The sequence below is a fragment of the Mandrillus leucophaeus genome, unplaced genomic scaffold (assembly GCF_000951045.1).
Source record: "Mandrillus leucophaeus isolate KB7577 unplaced genomic scaffold, Mleu.le_1.0 Scaffold343, whole genome shotgun sequence".
NCBI classification, from domain to species: domain Eukaryota; kingdom Metazoa; phylum Chordata; class Mammalia; order Primates; family Cercopithecidae; genus Mandrillus; species Mandrillus leucophaeus.
Genome location: NW_012103621.1, coordinates 1,283,382 through 1,307,171, shown reverse-complemented (window position 1 = coordinate 1,307,171; position 23,790 = coordinate 1,283,382). Strand labels below are relative to the sequence as shown.

The window sequence follows — 23,790 nt, the reverse complement described above, 5'->3', positions numbered from 1 at the left end:
CCTGCGTTTATGAGTGGGACTTGGAGTCTGGGGCTCCGGGTGGGCTCTGAGGCTGTCATTTGCAGAGGCAAGCTGGGCAGTGGGAAGGAGGATCACGCGGAAGGTGGAGGCTGTGTGCGAAGGTGAGCGGAGCTGGACCACCCTCACCACTCACAACATCTCCAGGGGCCCGAGAGCTTTGAAGAACTGTTTGCAAGGGAATATGATCAGAGAAGCCCAGCATAAGCCTGACCTCCCTAAGTTGACCCTCAGCTGGGAAAAGGAGGGAGTGTCGTCCACGGCCTCCAAGCAGCCAGGCAGTGCTTTGGGCAGCCCAGTATTCATCAGGGTTACAGGCCAGACGGGACATGCAGGAGACCTTGTTAAGCCCGATTCCCTACAATTGATGAGCCTATTAATCCTAGCTTGGTGCCATTTTTAATAACATCATAACCATTTATTAGTGTCGTCAGATAATTAGTCTTCTCCCTAGCCCATAGAAAGCATGGTAAAGGCTTGGCAATATTATTACTTCCTTATTAGGGATCTGAATGTAGGCATAAAGATGATGAATGCCCACCTTTGTAAGTATCTGCCCCCCGGGGCCCATTTGGAGGCCCTGGGTGGAGTCTCTGACCAGCAGGACTTAAAAAGCCCTTCCTGGCTACTCCCTGCTCGCCTCCGTCCCATGCCCCATGGTCTTCCAAGGGTTGCAGAGAAGGATGGGGTAGCTAGAGGATGCATCGCCTCCTGCTGACACACTCGCCTGCCCCAAGTCACCTTGAACTATAGGGGCAACAAACACAACCAGACATAGCAGCGATTATTCCCTCCATCCCCCATCTTTCTTCCAAATTTTGCTCTCTCTATATTTACTGCCTGCTTGTCTGTTTCCTCTTTCAAAAATCTTCTACTCACATCCGTGCCTTAAATTATTCCCACGTGTTTTGATGACTCTGGAATCTAACCGAAATGGGTTCAAATTCTGGGTCCAGCACATTTCAGCTGACAGAGGGAAAGTTATTCCATTTCTCTGGCCTCCATTTCCATATCTACGAAATGGGGACAATAAAAGAGCCTCCTGCCCAGCATTGGTGGGAAGATTTAATGAGATATGGCACCAAAATGCTTCAGCGAGTTCCCGGTGCTCAGTAAATGCTCAGTACACAGGAGCTGTCCCTCTCATCACTGTTCCTTCCAGGGACAGCCTCCCTATCTAAAGTATGTCCAAGATTGAATGTGATGGCAGTGGGAGGGTGGCCCCTCACCCATGGTCTTCCTGCCAGGCCACAGTAGTCCAGGACCTAGACCTTACCCCCACTGGATCCAAACAGGGAGCCTCGAGGAGCTGACTCACATTGATCAGACGCATAGGGAACTGAGGCACCCACCAAGGAGCCATCTTCTTACTTTACTTGGGGCATTGGCCTTTTCTGACACTGGGAGTCCCCATCTGCCATCCAGAGCTTCTGTGTCCCGGCACCAGGTGCCCAGGAGCCCACTTAGGGAGAGTGCAGAGGCAGAACCCCTAGAGTGGAGAGCCTGGAGCCAAGAGGAGGGCTGCTGCTGGAAAAGGGGGAAAGAGGCAGGCCTCAAAGAGTCTCAGGTGCTGAACCGAGGAACTGGACTTTAATCCCGAGGGCTGTGGAGAATTTGAGCCCACTGAAGTGGAGCCAGGGGGTGACATCAACTTGGCACTTGAGGAAGGTCACTCTGCTGCTGGGCCAAACCTGACACAGTATGAAGGCCATTGCTGGGACCTGAGCAGGGCGAGCATGGTGGCCTCACTCAGAGTGCTGCTCTAGGAAAGGAGGGAAGTTGATGCACAGCCAGCAGACAAGCAGGTGGAACCGATTAGGCTGGCGATTGGTTGGATGGAGGAGGCAGGGATAAGGGAGGCGTCACAGACAGGGCATGGAATTCTACTCAGTTAAGGAGGTGGTGGTGTCCTGCTCACATCAAAAGCCCCCTGGAGAAATTTGAGGATTTGGGAAACATAGTGAGACCCATTTGGGATGTGTTGGGATTGGGGTCCTCGTAGATGGCTGGCCCTGTGGCTGGGCACTTGGAGGAAGGAGCAGGGCTGGAGGCTGAGCTCTAGGAGTCATCAGCACATTCTGCAGGGAGCCTGGGAGGTGGAGACGAGAGCTGCTCAGGGAGAGCAGAGATAAGGACCTGGGGTGGGACCCTGAATGGCACAGATGAAAGGGTGGAAGCCACAAGATGCCTAGGCTGGCAAGGCTGGAGGGGAAGGAGGAGAATCAGGAGAGTGTGAGGTGAAGGAGGCCCAAGGAGGAGAGGCTACTAGAAAGGGGGTAGGGTCACTGGCCGCAAGGTCAAGGGAGATGAGGAATGAGCATCCACGAGTTGGCACAAGCGTTACCTCCTGGGGGTACAAGGTCAGCCGCAGCAGGGTCCTTGAGTGCTCCTGTTCTCAAATTTCACCCTCAGAGACCCAGGATTCTGTCCTGGCTGCTCTCCCAGCCCCCTGCATCAGAGCAGGAGGAAGGCTAATAGGGATGCCTAAAAGCTCTGCAGGCCTCGGAAAATTCATTCTTTTCTCTCTAAGTTGTTACATCTCACTGCAGTATGGATGGCCAGATAAGAAGTTTTCCCTGCCTCATAGATGGGGCTGGACCAAGATGAAGCATGGAACACAATGGAGACAAGGAGTCATCACGGTTAGCCTTAACGTATTGTACACTTTCCTATGGAGAAGTTGCACCACCCACACATTCCCTCTGCTTCCCAGTAACACTGAGTGCAGACCAGGGAGACTGGCACAGCTAGAAGTGCCCATTTCCCTGTGTGACTCTTCTTACCGATGGGGAGCACCTGATGGGCCAAACTTGGCTGCTGCCCCAACACCTGGCGTGGGCTGGACATACACAGAACAGCCTCACTGAATGAGGGATACGTGGGTGAACACATGGGCTTGCATGCTTTGCCCAGAGGCATGGTTGTTGTGGGGTCATGACTAGCTAGCTTCCCAGCCGTGGTGTGTGAGAGGAGGGTCTCATGTCAAGGCCATGACCCCATTACCCACTGTGCCCACCATCTTCCAACTGGAAGCAGATCTGGGTTCTGGCCCGCATGTAAGGGTGTCAGGAGGAGCCTCACACCCTTGTTTGTGTGGCCAGGAAATGCTCTGCCCAAGCCACCTTCTTTGGGCTGGGCCAGCACACTTGCAAGCAAAGCTTGCTGGGAGCTCCCCTAGGGCATGTCAGAATCCTGGAGGAGACAGGGCAGTTGAGGGCAGGGGAAACTGCAAAGCTGGACTCTTGTTGGAGCAGCCAGGTTGCCCAGAGCAATAACTGGAGCCCTGGGGGAGCTCGAGATGTCTCCAGGGTCTGTCTGGGGAAACCAGGGAAACAGGTGAGGGGTGCAGGAGGGACTTGCGGCCCCATGGAGAGTCACCGCAGAACTGTCAGCTCCAGAATTCAGTGAGCAGAGACCAACCTGGGGAAAGGCCTGGAAAGCGCCTGGCAGGGATCCGGGTCCAGACAAACAGGAGTAAGAGAGCAAGAGGGCTTCAGGGATGGAGTACTGGGGGAAACTGAGGTCAGAAGGAGCAGCTGAAACATGCAAACTCCTCTGCTGAGGATCATTCGTTCTTTCATCAATTCCACGAAACTTTATTGAGCAATGTCTCAGCCTGGGAGCCTGCAGAGCAGAGCCTGAGGCAGGGAATTATGCCATTACTCAATTAGGGGTTGTGATGCCAGGGGGAGAATGAGGGGCAGGGCAAGGGATGTGGAGCAGGAAGGAAGAAAGCAACACAAGGATGTGTTATTGAGCTGGTTGCCATAGAGGGCGACTAATTTCTCAGTCTATGAGTCTGGCCCCTGGAAATGCCTTGCAAAGTGTGTCTCAGGACCATCTCTTGGGGTAAGCAGAGAAAGGGAAAACAGGTTTATCCACTGGCTCCTGACTCCCATGCATTCTGGGTTCGGCATGGTGGGCATGGGAGCCAATCGGGATCTTGCAGCAGCATCTATGAGAAGCCACAGGGCTTGAGGCCAGAGGTGGCCAGTTGGGCAGGCGTTGAGATGCTGTCAGATTGGACCTGCGTGAGGTTGGCCGGAGCCAGAGGATCTGAAAGTCTGCGTGAGAGGGGTCTGAGCCCAGCCCCGACTGATAATGTGCCAGACCTGGGGACTAGGGAGTAGGGGTGACCCAGGCAGACATGGTCCTTACCCTCCAGGGACAAACAGTGAATCAGACAAGTGAGATTTCATTAAGATTTTGACCAGTGCTGCAAAGATAGAGGGAAGATAGAGGGCTTTGGGAGTATAACCCCAAAGAAAAGGCCTCAGGCTTCCCTGAGGAAGTGACTCTTAGGCTGCGACCCGAAGAATGAGGAAGAGATGTCCCAGGCAGGTCTAAGACACATGCCTGGGTGGATGGCGGAGGCTGCTGAAGTCTCCACCTGGTCAGGGCCTGGCTGAGGCTGTAGCTGAGTGCATGGAGTCCTGGAGCACTGGCAGGACTGTGCTGGGGTTGGCCCTGGACAGACAGCACCCTTGTGGACATGTAGGGAGTGGGGAGGGGATTCTTTTAGAGATGGTGATAGAGATTGTGGTGCATCCTTTGGAGTGTGCCCTGAAGCAGGGAAATCCCATGGAGCCTTCCTAAGAGACAGGCACAGGCTGGTCCCCATGGGGACTCAGGAACCAGGCAGTTCTCCCAGGCTTGGGAGAGGCACACCCGCCCTTTCTCACTGTCAGACATCCGTCAGCTCAGGAGGCCTGTGTGCCAACCACAGGGACATGACTCACTGGTTGACATGAATTTTCTAGCACCTGTTCCCCATCTATTTAGATATATGTGGGCTTTTCAGGGTGCTGTTTTCCAACATTATCGATGGCCACAGTGCTAATTGTTGAGTTTGACAGCTAGCTGGCAGGTCATCCACAGATATTCTCTCTGACTTGTTATCCCCCTTCCCCTACTCCCCTTTCCCTGCCCTGCCAACTCAGGAGGGTGGCACTCCTGAGACAGCGCCTGTTGGGGGGCTCTCTTTTAAACCTCCAGTGCTCCCAGTGACTGATTTATTCATTTCTTCAATAAATCTATCGAGTCAGGCCCCATGATAGCAGCCGTGGATACAGGGGTGAACAAAATAGGCAGGATCCCTTCCCTGATCCTCAAGATCCTACACTCTAGTGGAAGAAATGGGCAATTATCTGTGAACATATGAACAGATATAAATATTCAATAAGGGCGAGTGTTCTGGGCAAGGAATGTGGCTGGGTGGAAGAGCTTCCCTGGCTCCCAGACTGGGGCGTGGGCTGACAGGTCCTGTAGATCAGAGAGCAGTGAGGAGTCACTGTGACCCAGCCCAGGAAACTTTGGGGGAAGATCTTGGAGACTTGAGAGGTAGAAGCTAGCCATGCCCTGTCCCCTTCACGAGCAGCAGTCAGAGGAATCCAGGAAGGGCATCTGGTTATGCAGCAGAAGCTGGTGATGAGGTTTGGGTAAAGAAGGACATGGATTTGGGAAGTTGTCCCCCAACCCCAGTTATGGCCATGGCACTGTGAACTCTGGTTTCCCAGCCTCCAGGTGGGTTGGCAGGTGTGATGGGAAGATCTGTTATCAAAGAAACACTACCATGGCCCCCACTGTGTCCCGTCTTCCTCTCAACTAGGAACTAGACCTTGGTTCTGGCCTTCATGTGTTGGCCCCAACTCCTGTCTGCAGTGCCAGGGAAGGCTCCACCCAATCCCACTGCCCCTGGCTAGAGCAGGGCTCTTTAGAGCTGGACATGCTGGGAGCTCACCTGGGGGCAGGGGAAAGAGATGGGCTCCAAAGCTGGACCCTCCCAGGCCAGCCAGGTTGCCCAGGGCAGTGACTGGGGAGCTCTGTGGAGCTGAGGATTCACCAAGACCTCTCTGAGGTGGGAATGAGGGCAGGTGAGGGCTGTCAGTGCTAGGGTCCACTGACAGGTCAGAAGGAAGAGGGGTAGCAACGTTCAGGTGGATTCATCAGGGGCCAGGGCACAAGCAGCAGGCTCTAAACTCTGGAGAGAGGCAGGCAGGAGACAGGATCAGGTGAACCGGCGGGAGTTAGTGCAGGGGACCTGAGGCCAGAGCTTAGCCCCTTAGGCTGGGTTAAGCAGAACCCTTGGGGGTATTTTGATGCTCATTCTTTCAGCAAAATTTGATTGAGCCCCTACTTTGTGCCAGGCTTTGTGTTAATCCCTAGAGACACATCAGTGAGTGAAATAAGCTCATTCCCCACGCTCCTGGACTGTATATCCTGGCAGAGGAGCTGGGCATCCCACAGTGGCTTACAAATAAAAAGTCCATAGTGATAAAGGCACAGAGGAACAGTGCGGGGGCTACAGGAGTGTATAATCGGGACCTAGCCTGGGGGCAGGGGGGCTCAGTGCCTTCAGCTCCCTTGGGCTGTGCTAGGGCAGGCCCTGCCCTGTCTGGGCTAATACGACTGTCAGGGAATGAGATGTGGGGAGAGAACTTGCAGTGATGGGACACGGAGCCCATGGTGCATCCAACCTGGGGACCCCTATGGGGTCTATGAAGCAGGGAAGACCTACCCATCCTTCCCGAAGGACAGAGGCACAGGGATGGAGCTTGCTGGGTCTCAGGAACTGGGCTATATCCTCTCAGGCCCAGGAAGGGTACACACATCTTTCCTCACTGTTAGGCAGTGAGGCTGCTGCCAGCTCAGGAAACCAGTGAATGAATCACAGGTACTAGTAGTTGACCCATCGGTTGACACTTATGAATGAGCTAGCACCTGTTTCCCCTCTGTTCAAATGTGTGGACTGTTCAGGGTGTTGGTTTGTCAGGTTCATGTCCAGGGCCCTTCAGGGACACAGTGTGTTCTTAAGCTTGAAGGCTGTGGCTCAGCCACAGACACCATCTGTGACTTGCTTTATCCTCTTGTAAATGGCCATGTGCTCTGCGAGCTGACTCAGAGGACACGCTCGCTGGGTGCTTCGTCTAAACCAGCAACATCCTACTCATTCATTCACAGAGTCTCTACGAAAGGCCTATTATGTGCCAGACACTGTGCCAGCCATGGGGCACACAACGGTGAAAAGGTGACAGGCTCTGGCCTCACTCTCCTGAGCTCATGGTCGGGGGGGTTGGAAACACCCAGAGAATCAGCCAATGCCTCTAAAATCACAACCGTGATCAGTGCTGGAAGCGACAAGTGCCTGGTGTGATGAGAGCAGTCACCAGGGAGTCCTGATTTCCTCTGAGGCTTGTGTCTGTGGAAGCGATGATTGGGCTGAGATCTGAAGCAGAAGTCAGCATTCACTAGACAAAGAGTTTGGGGAGGAAGAGGTTCCGGGTGGAGAACAGTGCATGTGCAGCATCCGGAGGTAAGAGAGAGAACATGGATCAGAGGGGCTGCAGGAAGGCTGGGAGGAAGACAGGAGGGGAGAACAATGTGAGAAATGTGGGAAAGCCTTTCAATGCAGCAGCCACCAGCCACGGGGGGTTATTTAATTTTAAGCTTTAATTAATTAAAATTCAATTAAAGTATAAATTCAGTTCCTTAGTCTTACCAGCCACATTTCAAATGCTTGACAGCCACGTGTGGCCCACAGTTGCCATATTGGGTAGTGCAGATAGAGAACCTTTTCATCGTTGCAGGAAGCTCTGTTGGACAGCACTGGACTAGATCATGCATGGCTGTAAGCAACCCTAGTAAGAATTTTTTTATCCTAAGGGCATTAGGAAGTCCTGACCTACTTTAATTAGCACCATGGATAGGGACAGATTCTAGTTGGAGAAACACCACTTTGGGAAAAGAGCAGAAGGTGAATTCCATGATGCCACATACCAGAGAGGTGGGCGGGATGCCAGCAGAGTCCCTGGGGAAGAGTCCCTTATGCATGGCAGGAGTGAGGCTGGTTTACTTAGGCAGCTGTGGAAGCAGCAGAGGGACCTGGAGGTGGCAAGGGTATACCAGCAGCTTTCTGCAGCTGCAAGGCTCCCAAGCCAGGTAATGTGAAGTGCATGCTGGGAAGCCCCATGGTCAGGAGCCAGAGTCAAGTTCAGGTCTCTGGGAATGCAACACTGGGCTCAGGACAAGGCAGGGTGGGTCCAGCCATGAAGCTTGCCCTTCAGAGTAGGACAGGTGCTAGGGTGGGGACAGCAGCAGGCTGTGGAAGGAGCCCCATGCATCCTGCACAGGGTCTAAGTGGCAGGTATGTTAGTTCCCTAGAGCTGCCATATCAAATGGCCATGAACCACCAGTGCTGGAGGTCAGAAATGAGAAATGAAGGTGAGAGCAGGGCTGTTTCCTTTCGGAGGCTCTGAAGGAGAACCTGTTCCATGCTTCTCTCCGGTCTTCTGGTGTGGCTGGCAGTCCCTGGTGCTTTTGGCTTGTATCTGCTATTCCAGTCTCTGCCTTCAGCATCACATGGCCTTTTCCGTGTGTATCTGTGCATCCTCTTTTCCTCTTCTTTTTCTTTTTTTTTTTTTTTTTTTTTTTGTTTTTGATTTTAGTTCTGTCGCCCAGGCTGGAGTGCAGTGGTGTGATCTCTTCTCACTGCAACCCTCGCCTCCCAGTTCAAGCAATTCTTTCCCTGCCTCAGCCTCCCAAGTAGCTGGGATTACACGTGCATGCCACCATGCCCCGCTAATTTTTATATTTTTAGTAGAGACGGGGTTTTGCCATGTGGGCCAGGCTGGTCTCGAACTCCTGACCTCAAGTGATCCACCCACCTCGGCCTCCCAAAGTGCTAGGATTACAGGCGTGAGGCACTGCGCCCGGCCTCCTCTTTTTCTCTTCTTATACGGGCACCAGTCATTGGATTTGGGGCCCACCTTCATTCAGTATAACTTAATTTTAACTTGATTTCATCTGCAAAAACCTTATTTCCAAATAAGATCACGCTGACCGGTATCAGGGGTTAGTATTTGAACAGAATGTGGGGGGACTTAATTCAATCCACTACATGTGGCTTGCATGGTAGAGTGGTAAAATGTTGGGCTTTTAGATCACAATGAACTGGGTCCAAGTACCGGCTCAGCCACTTACCAGTTTAAACGAGCCTCCTAGCCTGATTAAGCCACCCTGTCCCCATCTGGAATATGGCGAGGATGTTGACCACCTGGCAGGGATACTGGGAAGATGGCATAGGCATAGGCAGCATATGCAGTACACTGAGTCATGCTTGGCATGTTCGATGGGGATCCCAAGTAAGAGGCGGAAAACGGAGATGAGGAATCTGGTAAGGACTATACTTGGGAATCCAATCGGGCAGCTTGCAGCAGGGACACCAGACACAGGCAGCAAGCTGGGAGTCAGAGGCCAGATCTCAGACCTTTGGGAGGACCCCTGTCCTAAGAGAAGGCTGATCAGTGACAAGTTGTTAGAGCTGGGACCACAGTCCCAACCCCATTCCTGGTAGGAAGATGTCCAGGTTTTAGTCTGGAGTACAAGGCAGGTTTCAACCAGCAGCCAGGGTATCTGGAGACTGAGGACCAAAAGATGGAGCTATAGCAGGTTGAATTGTTCTTACTTTCAAGGGTGTGATAGAGTGGGTGGGGCCAGGTGACCTCATGCAAGGATAGAGGAGACTGGGAGGAGGAGGAGCCAGGAGGGCCCCAACAGATTCTTGGTAACTGGAAAGCTGCTTATGGGGATGAAGTAGTGTCCTGGGAAGACCATCCTGCCTGCTCCAGAGGTTTAGAAATAATACAGAAAGGTCCTTGGTGAGGCAGGAGAGCTAACAAAACACCCATTAGACCAATGAAAGTGTTGTACAAGTCAGGGGTTTGATGTCGTTCAAGGACATGATTGCTGTAAATATTATAGCAAAGACCAAGGAGCTTCTCTTCAAGCCTCAGTTTCCTTCTGTTAAAAAAAAATGTGGGGTTGGAATAGATGTATTCCTCGAATAGACTTGAAGTTCTCTCATCCACCTCTGACAGCCTATGATTTTATGAATCATCCTCAAAGAAAACTTGCACAAGTGGGAAGAGCCTGCCAAGATTGGGCCTTTCATTCTGAGTAATGAACTGAAACAGCAAAGGCTTGACATCTGTTCCCATCTTTCAAGGGAAGTTGGACAAAATAATGCCTTTTTCAGGGAAATCGTAACCAACGGTGAAATGTAGTATTTTCTGCCTTAACCAGAAACGAAGTGGAGAACTCCAGCCTTCCTGAAGCCCAAGAGAAAACACAGATCCAAACTCCCAGTGAAGGTTATATTGGCCAGTTGTCTTGCCACCGTAGGTACAGAATGCTGTGGATGCCTTGGTCTCCTGACCCCATTAAAACCAAAGAGCAGGAAGAATGGCAGGGAGGTTTCAAAGGCTCTGAGAATCTGGGGGAAGGGCTGGCCAGAAGGCCAATCACCTGTGGCCATGTGATTAGCTTTCTCACCAGCCTTTGGAATAATCATTGGCTACACACACCTCAGTCCCCCAGCCATAACTCTCTTATCCAACTTGCCATCAAAAGTCAAAGGAAGATTCATCACCACCATTGACTTTGAGGTTCTTCCCAAGAATCCACTCCATTTCCAGAGACGAGTTCCAAAGGCATTTTGAGCAATGATAGTGACTTTGGAGTGAGAACAAAACCTCCCAAAGCAATATACAGTCAAGCATCACTTAACAACGGGAATACATTCTAAGAAATGTCATTAGGCATTTTCATCGTAGTTGGAACATCATAGGCTATACTTCCACACACCTAGATGGTAGCGCCTACTATACACCTCAGCTATATGGTATGGCCTATTGCTCCTAGGTACACACCTGTACAGCATGCTACTCTACTGAATACTGTAGGCATTTGTGTATGGAAACTTATCTAAACATAGAAAAGGTGCAGCAAAAATAGTATTGTCATCTTATGGGACCACTATTGTATATGCAATCCACTGTTGACCAAGACAGTTAGGCAGCACATGACTGGACTTTGAAGGGACAGGACTTGGGGACGCCAAGTTCTGGAATCAAAGGGCCCTCTATATCTCTGTCACGTCAACATTACAGAGAATCCTAGATCTTTAGGACTGAAAAGAACCTTTCAGGGTATCTCACTCAGGCTCCCACCCCACCAAGGGATCCTGTCTATAGCCCCAGCAAGAGCTCACTCAACTGGAAGCTCCATGACACCAGGGACTCAGTCTCTTGCTCACCACTCTATGCCCTCCCTAATAGTTCTTTTTTTTTTTTCCTGCTTTCTTTTGTACACACCCTGAACTGAGAGGACTCCGGGAGCTGGGGTGGCAGCAGCTTACCCCGTTCATTCTTCTTCTGCCTTCAGCCAGGCAAATCCCAACTCACACATTCAGACATTTACAAAAGAAAGAGCCTTTATAATAGGCTGCTCCTCCTCCATCTTTCCCAGGTTCTGAAGGTCATCAAATCCTTGGACTCCAAGTGTCAATGATGGGGTGTAGGGGCTGCCTTTAGAAGGGGAAACATTGGGTGGGCAGTGTCAAAGTTGTATTTCCCAGCTGCTCCTAGCAGGGAGCACCTGCAGAGCTGTCCAGAAGCTGCGATTCCACCCATACTAGCCCTGCCCTCCTTGACATCTGATTTTGAATGGATTGCTAGTTCCTGTTCTAAGATGAGTGAAGTCAGAGCTACTGTTAGCAGATACCCTTTATTAAACAGTTTGATTAACGACCATCTCCCCTACTAGACTGTAAGCTCCATGAGGGCAGAAGTCATGTCTTTGGGTCAGCTCTGTATCCCTGGTGTCTGTTGGATTTCATGACACAATGAGTGGTTGAATGGAGTTGGACCAAGGATGGCCACCTAGAGGTATTGCCTTGGAAAGGGGTTTCAGAGGGAGGTTCCTCCCTTGCCGAGAAGGTCTTTAATGCTGGTTGTTAGACTCCAGCCTCCCTTTCTGTCCTGTCCTATGTGAGGAAGGGAAGTGATAACTTAGTTCACATTCTGAAATGTAAATATCCACAGAAGCCCCAGGGGCAGCCTCTCAGAGGGGAAGGTTATTAATTAACAAATATTCCAGAGGCTGAGATAGGGCTTGGGGATGGAGAAAAGAAGCAGAGACTCCGCCCCAGCTCCAGCCGAACTCGGGAACTCACAGGCACGTAAGCAGGTCAGACACAAGATCACATGGGGCACAGACCACCATTCAAGCAGAGCAGAGCTGGCTTCATGGAAGTTGAGATGGAGGCTGCGAGGGAGGGTTTCTGGAAGAGGCAGGATGTGCAGAGGAAGGCAGACAGTGGTGGGAATGAGACTACAGGAAGAGGACATCCTAAACAGTGTGGGATGTGCAGAGCATGGGGCTGAAGGAGGGGCTGTGGTAAGCAGGAAGTGGTTTAATTGGGGCCTCGTGGGGGAGGATGCCAATGGGGTCCTGGAAAGAGGGGATGGGAATGAAGGAATCTAGATTTCTAATCAGGAAAAGCTCAGACCAAAGAATCGAACTTGAATTCTTCCCCTTATTAAAATTGTGATGGGCTAAAATTTATTAACGTAGCATTCCTAGTATTACCCCACCCCCTTCTTTCCCGCTCCACACCACCTCCTATTAATAAGGGCCCTGGATTTGCTTCTTTTGTTTCCTTTTTTTTTTTTTTTTTTTTTTTTTTTTTTCGAAACAAGCTCTCACTCTGTTGCCCAGGCTGGAGTACTGTGGCACGATCATGGCTCACTGCAGCCTCTACCTCCCAGCCTCAAGCAGTCCTCCCACCCCAGCCTCCCAAGTAGCTGGGACTACAGGCACGTGCCACTGTACCCAGCTAACTTTTCAATTTTTTGTAGAGATGGAGTCTCACTATGTTATGTAGGCTATTCTCAAACCCCGGGGCTCAAACGATCCTCCCGCCTCAGCCTCCCATAGTGCTGGGATTACAGGTATGAGCCACAGCACCCAGCCTGCCTGTCTAGTTTCTCCCAAGGAGGGTATTATCTTTGCCGAACTTGTGTTTGGAGGGCTTTTAGGATATATAGAATATCCAGAATGTGGTGAAGCAGTCGAGAAGTAGATGGGAGAGGAAAGCAGAATTAAATAGGCATTCTGGTGCGTTCTATGTCCTCTTTGTGGTTTTGAAAGACACAAATAAAAAGCATGAGCTATTTTTGAATGTTTGTGGGTTACTGAACTGTATTTATTTGACAAAGCACCATTTTGAGAAGGGAGCACGTGGGTTACAGCTTTAATAGAGTTCCATTCTCTGCATGTTTATTCCACCACTCTCTTCTTCAAGACCATGAGCTCTTAGAGAGCAGAGGTTAAGTTAAATTCATCATTGTCTCCCCAGCACCCTGACCTGGCCCTCAAGGAGGGTTAGTAAATGTGGAAACAGAAGAGCGGTTAGTGACCCGGGGCTGAGACAACTGACTTCACCCTCATCTCTCCTCCAGCAAGGGTGTTCTGTCTCTCGCTATTCTGAGACTTTGCTCAGTCTGTCTCTCTCTCTCTGTGTGTCTGATTTCAGAAGGCAGATCTGGCCGTGGCCCCCCTGACCATCACCCATGTTCGAGAGAAGGCCATCGACTTCTCCAAGCCCTTCATGACACTCGGTGTGAGCATCCTGTATCGAAAGCCCAATGGCACCAACCCCAGCGTTTTCTCCTTCCTCAATCCCCTGTCCCCAGACATCTGGATGTATGTGCTCCTCGCCTACCTGGGGGTCAGCTGTGTCCTCTTCGTCATCGCCAGGTAAGGCAATTCCTTGGCCAGATGTCGGGCCCAAGGTTGAAGGTTTAGGGGCCAGGCAGGTCCTCACCTCCTCAGCCCCTGGCACAGAAGGCCCAAGGCTCAGGCCACTGCTATGCCCACTCCTCTTCTACTCCCTATGGCTCAGATTCCTTTATATCCCTCAGGGAACTTTCCATGCCTTGTCCCTCCCCACCCCCAGGCTTGAATCACCTGATCCTCACCCTGGTCTGTGTCTATAACCCTGAGATGCTGCAGTTGCACCTCAGGTCCCATTAGCAGGCTTGAAGAGGTCAAGTGGTTGCCCAAAGCTGCACCACCTGAGCCAGGCACCTGGTGCAGCAGACTCAGGACATTGAGTGGCCCAGTGGGTAGCTTAGAACTTGGAAAACAGGATGCGTCTATCCACACCACAACAGTAGGGGGAACAGTGCCCAATAAACTCACACCATCCCCAGAGGCAGAAACGAGGCACACATACACACATTCCTGTCTGGGCTCCATGCTAGCAACATGCTTGCACATTTGGTTGTTCACATAAGTAGACACGGCGCACCCTTGCTGGTGGGTGGTAGGAGGAGGTCACTAGGGGACAGGTTTTGCCCAGTGTTTGGTGAACACCCAGTGCTTGCCAAGCACTGTGCTCTGCACTTTACAGCCTCCCTTGAAGAGGAGACACCTGAGACTCAGAAAGTCTCACCACTTGCCAAGGTCATACAAGCAATAGGTGACACTTGCAGCATTTGACTGTGGGGGTCACCAAGCCTTTTGTCTATGACCCACATCTCCGTCCAGTGGTCCGCCCCTGCCCCGGGTTGGTGGCTGCTGGGGCCTGCTCCCCACGGCTTTCCAGTGGAGCCCTCTGCCTTCTCTCTCCGGTCTCCAGCCCCAGCCCCTGATCTGGTCCTTTTTTTTCTCTAAATCCTAACAAAGTGCAAAGAGAGACTTCTCTGGAGAGGCAATTTGAGATCCAACGACTTGGCGTTTTCAGCCTTTTTTTTCTCCAGAGCCTTCTTTAAAAGCCGCCCTCCCCCCACTTCACTCCCTTCCGCTCCCTCCTCCCACACTGCGAGAGACTAAAGGGAAGGCTGTGAGTGATGCAATGTCCTGCTCCCCAGGCCCTGTGCTGCCGGAGGCCTGGAGCTGCCGTGCTGGCCTCGCCCTGCCTGGTGGGCACAGCAGCAGCCAAGCCTGCCACAGAGAGGCCTTCATTTGTGCCTCTTGTCTCTAATGGTCTAACAAGCCTTTGAAAGCCAGGAGCCACTCTCCAGAGCTCACACCATGATTTTTAGCAGCTCCAGTGGTCCTCCCACCCCTTCGGGCTTTTCCAGCATCCGCTCTGCCCTTTTGATGTGTGTCCCATCCCCCTCTCATTCCTGGCCCTTCACCAGCACGCCTGCTTTCACCCTGCCTCCTGGCTAGGAAGGTGGGAGCCTCCTTCCCAAGGTTAGGCTGGGAGACTTTCTAGAAGTGATGGGTTTCCTAGAGCTGCTGGAATGATAGGAGACCCCTGAGAAGAGAGGAGAGGGACAAGAGTTTTGGCCACAGAGCTAGGAAGAGCTTCAGAGTGCACTTGTCACCTTGCCCAGCACCCACACAACACCACTCACACCTCTTGAGGTGGGTATAATTATCACCAGTTTATAGAAGCAGAAACTGAGGCTTGGAGAGGTTAAGTAATTGCCCAGAATCAGAAGGCATTTCTTGGGCAGAGTTGGGCTTCAAACCCAGACCGGTCCAACTTTATATGAAGGGTGGCAAACGCAAATACCTGCCAGGGCCAAAGGGAGTGAAGCAGGCATAGTGATAGGCAGTGGAGAGTGGTAGAGACTAAGGCACCCTGGAGAGCTCACCCGGCTGAAGGGGGCAGCCGCTGCTCAGCTCCAACAGGTTGTACCAGGCAGAGATGCAGGGCCAAATTGCAGAGCTCATGATTTTGAGAGAGAGATTTGGATTTTTATGTGATGTCTCTCGGTTTTTCTGTGTGGCCACTAGTTGAATTTTTTATAACACTGGCAGGATCAAGCACAACATATCTGTGGGGTGAATGCGGCCATCTCCCCTTCACTCCCGGTGACCATGCTGGCTGAAGGAGATCTGGACACAGCTGCCCACAGTTCTAAGAGATAGGGCCTGGGAAGGGTGGGCAGGTGTCCAGGTCCACTCTGGGACAACTCCAGGTTGGCACGGGACTGTCCATCTTGCACACTGGCCTGGCCTGGTCTGTTTGGCCCGCCTCTGGGGACCAGGCATTGCACAAGGCCTTTCGCTGCCACCAAGATATTCGACTTCATGCCTGGTGAGGTAGGAGGAAACAGAAAGGGAGCCCAGGGTGTGCCTTCTCACTGCAGAGAGCAGGACAGTTGGCACTCGTGACAGGGGATGATCCTAAGTGCCTGACCCAGAAGGCAGGGCTGAGGGTGAGCAGCCCATCTAGCTCCTGGGAGCCACATTGCTGCCAAATCTGGGTTGAGTATACCAGGGAAGCGAGAGCTTTGGCCACAGTGGATGCCCTGTCTACACCTCCACACTCCAGCTGGGGATGGAATGTAACCTTCTCTGTGGAGACAGAGTGTCTCCAGGTCAACTTCTAACTCCTGTTTACTCTCAAGACTGGAGAAGCCCTTGCAGCCACAAGCTACAAATCCAAGGTCTACCATTAACTCCAGGTGACACCTTCCCTCCTTGTCCAGCGACCATCCCACTCCTCTTCTCTCCTGTGGCCAAGGAGAGTTAGAGCCTGGACACTCTGTCCCACTGACTGCAGGATCCTTGTGGCCTCTGCATCTGTAAAATGGGCACCCTGCAGGCTTTCACCTCTCAGGAGGCGGTGAGGACCCCGGCCTGTAACAGCATTTGATAGCCAAGAAGCCCATTCTAGAACCAGGTATTTTTATTATGATAAGCAGTTCCACCCCTGGAACTTCATCCTGTTGAAACATCACCATTGAGCCACACGTTAGCATTCTCCCAAATCTAGAAAGCCTTTGCAGCCAAGCCCCAGAAGACAAGGCCACCCTTGGGCATCAGGGTCCACAGAGGTGTGTCCAAGGATGCTTTTCCAGCAGAGTGCACCACAGTTGGAAAGAGAGGACAGCTTAAGTGCCCATCAGTCAAGGCATGGTTAGAAACACCTGCAGAGTGGTTACAGAGCATGAGGTAGATCTGGAAGAACTGACCTGAAAAGAGGCTGGTAACATTAAATGAAAAACAAAGTTCTCGGACAGTATAGTGGTATGATAGGGGATTTTTTTGTTAAAAGTATCATATATGTCATATATTTGTGTATGTGTGCCTGGTACATGTAAAGAACAGGACTCGGGAGATCTCATCAGAAATCGGCTTTATTTTGTCTGCCTCCCACCTTCCAGGGTGTTCAGAGGTGGGTGCTCTTCCCACGGCCCCCTCCAGCAGGGCCTCCCTTCGTGGCCCACTACCCACTCAGCCCCTGGTCCTCCAGCGGCCTGTGCCCCATGGCCTCTCCCTGTTGGAATCCCATTGCCTTCCAGGATGGGAGTCAAAGTCGGCCTGGGCTGGATCTATCTTCTGCATGGGTCCATCTGGTCCAGGGGAAGCACTGTGGACCCAGCGTCCTGAGGCCTGGTGGTGTCTGGGCCTGCAGGCCAATGTCGTGCAGCAGGGACTTGCCTGATTCCACTGACAGAGCACCCATCAGCCCGACCCCTGCCCTTCACACTTCCCGGGTCCATCTGCTCAGTTACAGGACCAGGCACTGAGCTGCCTCGCCCCCTGGGAAGCCCCTCTCCCTCGATGTGGTAGAGGAAGCGGGAGCTCTGGACACCCAACTCTCCAAAGGCTCTCTCCAAAAACCCTTCTCACAATAGCCTCTCATCTCTGCTTTCTCCATCCTAGATCTCTTCCCTGTGGGTTTTAGAGCCTCTAACCAGTTTGTGGCCATTTCCTTTGAAGATCCCTGTCTTGGTTTGAAACCTTTCTTTAGGATTTCCTATTTGAGGGATCTTCCCACTTCATGAAAATAAAATTCTTTCCACATGACCACTGGTAATCAATGTATTATATATTCCAGCTTTTAGAAGGGAGACAGAAAAGAGAGGTCACAACATCACACTTAAAGGGCATTGCACTTTAAAAAATGAAACAAAATTCCACTGGACTTGTCTCCCCTTCCAAATGTGTCCTCTCAGCATCCTAAAACCTCCCCCACAAACCTAGAGACAATGTCCACCAGTGTGGGACTTTTTCCAGGGTCCTCTCAAGCTCTCAAGCTTCTTTTTTTTTTTTTTTTTTTTTTTGAGACGGAGTGCAGTGGCCGGATCTCAGCTCACTGCAAGCTCCGCCTCCCGGGTTCACGCCATTCTCCTGCCTCAGCCTCCCGAGTAGCTGGGACTACAGGTGCCCGCCACCTCGCCCGGCTAGTTTTTTTAGTAGAGACGGAGTTTCACCATGTTAGCCAGGAAGGTCTCGATCTCCTGACCTCGTGATCCGCCCATCTCGGCCTCCCAAAGTGCTGGGATTACAGGCTTGAGCCACCGCTCCCAGCCTCAAGCTTCTTTAAACATAGATATCCTCAACTGGAACTCACGCAGTGAACAAAAACTCCCTTCAGTTCAGTAATCAGGACTCCTCTTCCTTAGAAGGCAGTAGGGGGCTTTAAGTAATCATTTTTTCCCTGTCATATATGTATTTGTATATTCAAAGACAAAAATCTAAAAAATTATATAACGCATTGTTCTCTCCAGGGGATAGGATGCTGGCGTACGTTCACTTTCAGATTGTATTCGTCTATACTGTCTGAATATTTTATAAAATGTGTCTTCTGCTTTTTTCCCGTTTTAAGGTTTTTTATTATGCCCAAAACTCAAAAGCATGTTCTCACTTTTAAAAATTTATATAATGCAGATAGAGCAATTGGCCTTCCTGAAATTCCTTCTGCTGTTTTGATGCCCCTCCCCAGAGGTAAACACTGATATTTTTTTATCTAGAGACCCTTTCAGACCCTTTAGTATACATTTGCGTATGAGTATACATAAAGCACTGAATAGTTATGTCTTTAGGAATCTGTTTATATAAGTGTGGTCATATTGTTCTTATTTTCTATTGCTTTTAATACATTGCTTTTAATATTTTTATTGCTTAGATCTTCAACAATATGTGTTGAAGATCTTTCCCCGCCAGCACATCTCAAGTATCTCATTCTCTTTTAGCAGCCGCATAATATTTCACAGTACAGTGTGGCGTAGTTTATTTAATCATTCCTTTATTGAAGGACATTTTGGTGGTTTCCAGTGTTTTTGCGATGACAAACAATGCTTTGATAAACACCCTTGTGTGCTTCTCTTGATGCTCCTGTAAGAGTGCTTTTTCTGGGATGGGTCATGAGTTGCAGAATTGGGAGGCTGAAGGGCATGTGCACTTTTAATTTTACGAGATGCTGGTGAATTACCTTTATAACCAGAAAAGGGCACTAACAATAAAGAACAAGAAGAAATTCCCCTGCCCTGCCTCCCAGAAGAACCACGAGGATATTGATACTGAGGCAGCTGGCACAGCTGTGTTTGCTAAACCACTGCCTGCTGGGGCATGGATGCTCCTTGCTTCCCAGGCTGACAGTCCCTCTCCTCCTGTGCCAGGTTCAGCCCTTATGAGTGGTACGATGCTCACCCCTGCAACCCTGGCTCTGAGGTGGTGGAAAATAACTTCACTCTGCTTAACAGCTTCTGGTTTGGAATGGGATCCCTGATGCAACAAGGTATGCACCTCTCTCACGGCCTCCTTTTCCAGGGTCTCCTTTCCCCAAGGGGTCTTCAGCCTCTTTGGCATCAGCAGAGCCAGCCCATACCTCTAGGGGCAGCCTTAGACCCTGATGAGCCAACAGAAGATTGGAGACACAGAGATATCCAGGTGTGTGCCCTTGCCCCAGACCCCCAACTTCCACCTCCACTCTGGCTGGAGCTGGCTCAGGGTCTGAAGCTAAGAAAACCACCCAACCCAGGGCATGCAGGATGCATCCCTCACCACCTGCTCCAGCTGAGATGGACATAGAGCACCCTGCTGGCTGCGGCTGACCCTGCCCATGGCCTCATCACCACACAATCCAGCTGAGCAGGTTGAGCTGTGGATGGAAGGAGACCAGAGGCAGGGAGTCTGGGTGGGAAGCCACTGCAAGAATGAGGTGATAAGACCTGAGCCTGGTGGTGGCCCTGGGAGTGGAGGGCAGAAATGCACTAAGAGAGCTTCAGGATACACGGTGGATGGAACTCCGTGGCCGCTTGGCTGTGAGGCTCCTGAGAGTAGGAAGGATCATGGCTGAGTTGGGGACTTCAGCCCAAGTGCTTCAAAGATGAGATACACAAAAGGATGCAATTCTCTTACATCCTCTGGAAGGAGGGCCAGTGTGCTTTGGAAATATCTGCAGCTACTCAAATATCTCAGAAAGCAGAGCACCTGCTCTAACTGCCGGGAGTCAGATGCAGAGACAGTAGGGAGCAAGAGGGCAAGCACAGGGAGAGGGGATCACCAGCCAGGAAAGACCCCCAGGAAGGACACCACCCCGTGGTCCTGCCGGCCACAAACCAGGTGCTCACTGCCTCTGCAGGTGGAGTCCCATGTCCAGAGTCTCTTATCTTAGGGAGTGCAGACAAGTCTCTGCCTATTAGAGTTTCACTGAGCGACCTACCTAAGGGGCAGGCAGGGAAGGGGCTTCAAGGGACAGAGAAAATGTCCTTGTCCCTCAGTCATCTGTGTATAACCTTCACAAACCCTGGTCCTCAGTAGACATCCATCAGCAAATGCCAAGCAAATGAGTGAATGGCATTATCCCAATGTGTCCTGGGCACCCATATTACATGCCAGGCTCTGTGCTGGGTACTTGAATGAAGGAGGAGAGGAAAAAAGTAAATCTGTCCTGCATGTGAGAAACCTCTCGGCCATGGCAGAGGCCAGGGCAGGGACTTGGGCAGAGGTCTGGCAAGCCTGGCAGAACTCACCAATCAGGTGACTCAAATAAGCTGCTCCCTCTCTGAGAGCAGCCCAAAGCCTGGTTTGGAGCAACCAGGGGAGGCTGGGAGTGTCCGGTTTGGGAGGGGACACGGAGCCTCAGTGGCCTCTAGCAGCTAGGAAGTGACAGGCAACTTTCAAGGGAAGTGCCTCAATCTGTCCTTGCTATTAATGCGTGTCCTGGAGCCTCACCTTGCTTTTTTGTCCATCATCTTTGTTCGGTGACAGTTGGGAAAGACCTGGAAGCCCCTCAATGCAGTAATAGCTTCTCCTCTTCCACCTCCTGCTGCTATTCAAAGCACTGGCCCCTGATGTATTCTCCGTGTGGTTTTGATTAGGAGGGAGAAAAATAGTTATGTATTTGAAAAACTCTCCCTTGAGTGACTTCTTTGAGGAAAAAAAGAATCATCCATATCAAAGCAGACGCTTTTCAGATTGCAGGTCCAAATATTCTGGAAAGTTCAGGAGTCACTCACAATTTAAATCTCTTGAAAGCCAACTAGTTAATTACTTCGGTTAGAAGGTGTCATCTCTATTGTGCTCCACACCTAAGGTTGGGGAAGAAAAGTGATATATTTTGGCAAAGAGCTTCAAAAAGTGTTGGTTTTTTTTTCCCCTCCTGCAAAGCACCACATAGCAATCTTGTATTTGTATACCATTTGTATTTCCAATGCAATTTCTTCTCAAATTCTATCATTGCAGCACCACAGTATTTATGTGAGGCTGGGACAGAGGAAGGACAATTCTTCATGTTTTGCAGAATTTTGCAGAGAGGAGAAGTATCAGGCATAAGATCACACTGAGAGTTGGGAGCAGGATTCACTCAAGAACCCAGGGGTCCTGACTCCCAGGTGTTCTTAAGCTGGGACCACATAAGTGGTCTATGGTTAGGCATCTGAGGTTTTGATGAGCCTGTGAAATGTGAATGTATGTTGTTCTAGAAGAGCGATTCTTAAATTTCAGCTGCGTCAGAATCATCTGGAGAGCTTACTCAAAACATATTGCTGGTTCCCACCCTCAGAAATCACTGATTCAGTGAGTGCTGGGGAGAGGCCCAAGAATGTGCATTTCTAACAAGTTCCAGGTGGTGATGTTGCTGCTGGTCCAGAGACTACACTCTTGAGAACCACTGGCCTTGGGAAAGGGCCTTGGCTTTCATTAGAGTATCAGAGGAATCCATGACCTAGGGGACTTGAGCAGTGCTAGTCTGGATGTTGTAAGGGACTGCCTATATCCTCTCTTCGCCCAGGGTCTGAGCTGATGCCCAAAGCCCTGTCCACACGCATCATTGGTGGCATCTGGTGGTTCTTCACGCTCATCATCATCTCTTCCTACACGGCCAACCTGGCTGCCTTTCTGACCGTGGAGCGCATGGAATCACCCATTGACTCTGCTGACGACCTGGCCAAGCAAACCAAAATCGAGTATGGGGCTGTCAAGGACGGGGCCACCATGACCTTCTTCAAGGTGAGGCCCTCTCCCTCCTATTGTAGCACCATGAGCTGATCCTCTCCAGACCCTTTACTGAGCAGAAGAGGAAAGGGCATCTCTGCCCTTCCCTAACCACGCATGGCCAATAGGTCAGAATCCCCCAGGCCTCAGCCCCACCTTGTTTGGACTAGTTGACTTTGGGGAGCTGTGGTGATGTGGGCCAAATGGGTTGGCCTCAACACAAATCCTAGAAGTTTCTGTGCCTGAGATGAGCAATGTGAACATGTTACGATTCCTTAAGTCATAAGAAGGAGACAGGTGGAGAGAGGGGCCTGGAGAAGGGGGAAGCAGGGGAAGAGCGGCCCAGACACACAGGCCCTGGGGGCTCCCTGCCTTGGCTTCAGATCTCAATGCCATCCATCTCGAGGAAGCTAGTCTGAGGTCGGGGAGACGGCAGCAGGGCCAAATCTTGAGAGGAAGGGAGGAGGTTTGGAACTTGAACAAGTGTTTACAGACATTACTGAGCATGTTACACTCTAAGAATGCTGGTGTCAGCAGATAAAGTCCCTGTCACCTGCTCAAGTGACTGTTCTAATGGGTATCTGGCCATGATTTCATTGCTCCTCCTGCTCTGTGAAGTGTTGGCTCAGTGGCCTCATGTTTTCCACTTTCTACTGTAGTAGCTGAGGGCTTAGGAGGCTCTGGCTGGCCCCGAGAACCAGAAGCTGCAAAGGTTCTCCCAGAAATTAAAGTAGTAATAACAGTAGCTACTGCCACTGAGATCTCACAGTAGGCCAAGCCTGTAGTAAATGCTGGGCCTCATTTAATCTTCGTGACAAATCCTGGGAGGCTGATACTCGAATTATTTCTACTTTCCATGTGTGGAAACTGAGTCCCAGAGCAGCTAAGTGGCTTGTCCAGGACGCCCAGCTGGAGGAGCCAGGTGATACCCAGGCCTGCCTTCCTCGAAGCCCCTGTTTTACGACAGTGGTTCTTAGACCTGGGTGTGCATTCAGATCATCTGGAAGACTTGTTGAAACACAGCTTGCAGGCAGGCCAGGCACAGTGGCTCACGCCTGTAATCCCAGCACTTTGGGAGGCCATGGTGAGCAGATCACGAGGTCAGGAGTTCGAGACCAGCCTGGTCAATATGGTGACACCCTATCTCTACTGAAAATACAAATTACAGGTGGCGCCGCACCTGTAATCCCAGTTACTGGGGAGGCTGAGGCAGAAGAATCGCTTGAACCCAGAGGCGGAGGTTGCAGTGAGCCGAGATCGCGCCACCGCATTCCAGCCTGAGTGACAGAGGGGTTGGGTGGGAAAGCCTTCTACCTCCTGGGCACTGCAGCCCTCCAGCACTCTCTCCCTTCCCCACTGCCCAGCCCCCACCATGTCCCTCTTTGAGGTTGGAAACAGCCTTGTAGTGAAGAGACAGTGAGGGAGGAAAGGAGCTTCCCTCTTGGATGTTGCCAAGAGGGATGTTGGTTGACTTGCTTAAGAGGTCACTACTGTGTATTTAGAGTGAGGGGAAGACAACGGCATTATCAAAGGCATGTTGGGAGCACTATGGGACTCTGTATGTGTTCCTGCCTATGAGTGAGTAGGTGAGGATGTATACACATGCATGGCTTCACATGGGCATGTAGCAGTATATAATATGTGGAAATGTGCATGTGTGTGTGTGTGCACACATGTGCCTGTGCACAACTCTGCCTGTGTGGGGACATGTGTGTATTTGTGCTTGGACATGTGTCTGCATCTATGTGT

General features: G+C 51.1%; 1 protein-coding gene across 1 annotated transcript in view; it reads left to right on the top strand.

Moving 5' to 3' along the window:
- Nucleotides 1-23,790, top strand: part of GRIK3 (glutamate receptor, ionotropic, kainate 3) — a 242,992-nt gene that overhangs the window by 195,109 nt on the left and 24,093 nt on the right. The window contains exons 11-13 of the mRNA XM_011989018.1: nucleotides 13,391-13,614; nucleotides 19,224-19,342; nucleotides 21,839-22,056. Coding sequence (XP_011844408.1) covers nucleotides 13,391-13,614; nucleotides 19,224-19,342; nucleotides 21,839-22,056 — 561 coding nt within the window. The remainder of the gene's footprint in view (nucleotides 1-13,390; nucleotides 13,615-19,223; nucleotides 19,343-21,838; nucleotides 22,057-23,790) is intronic.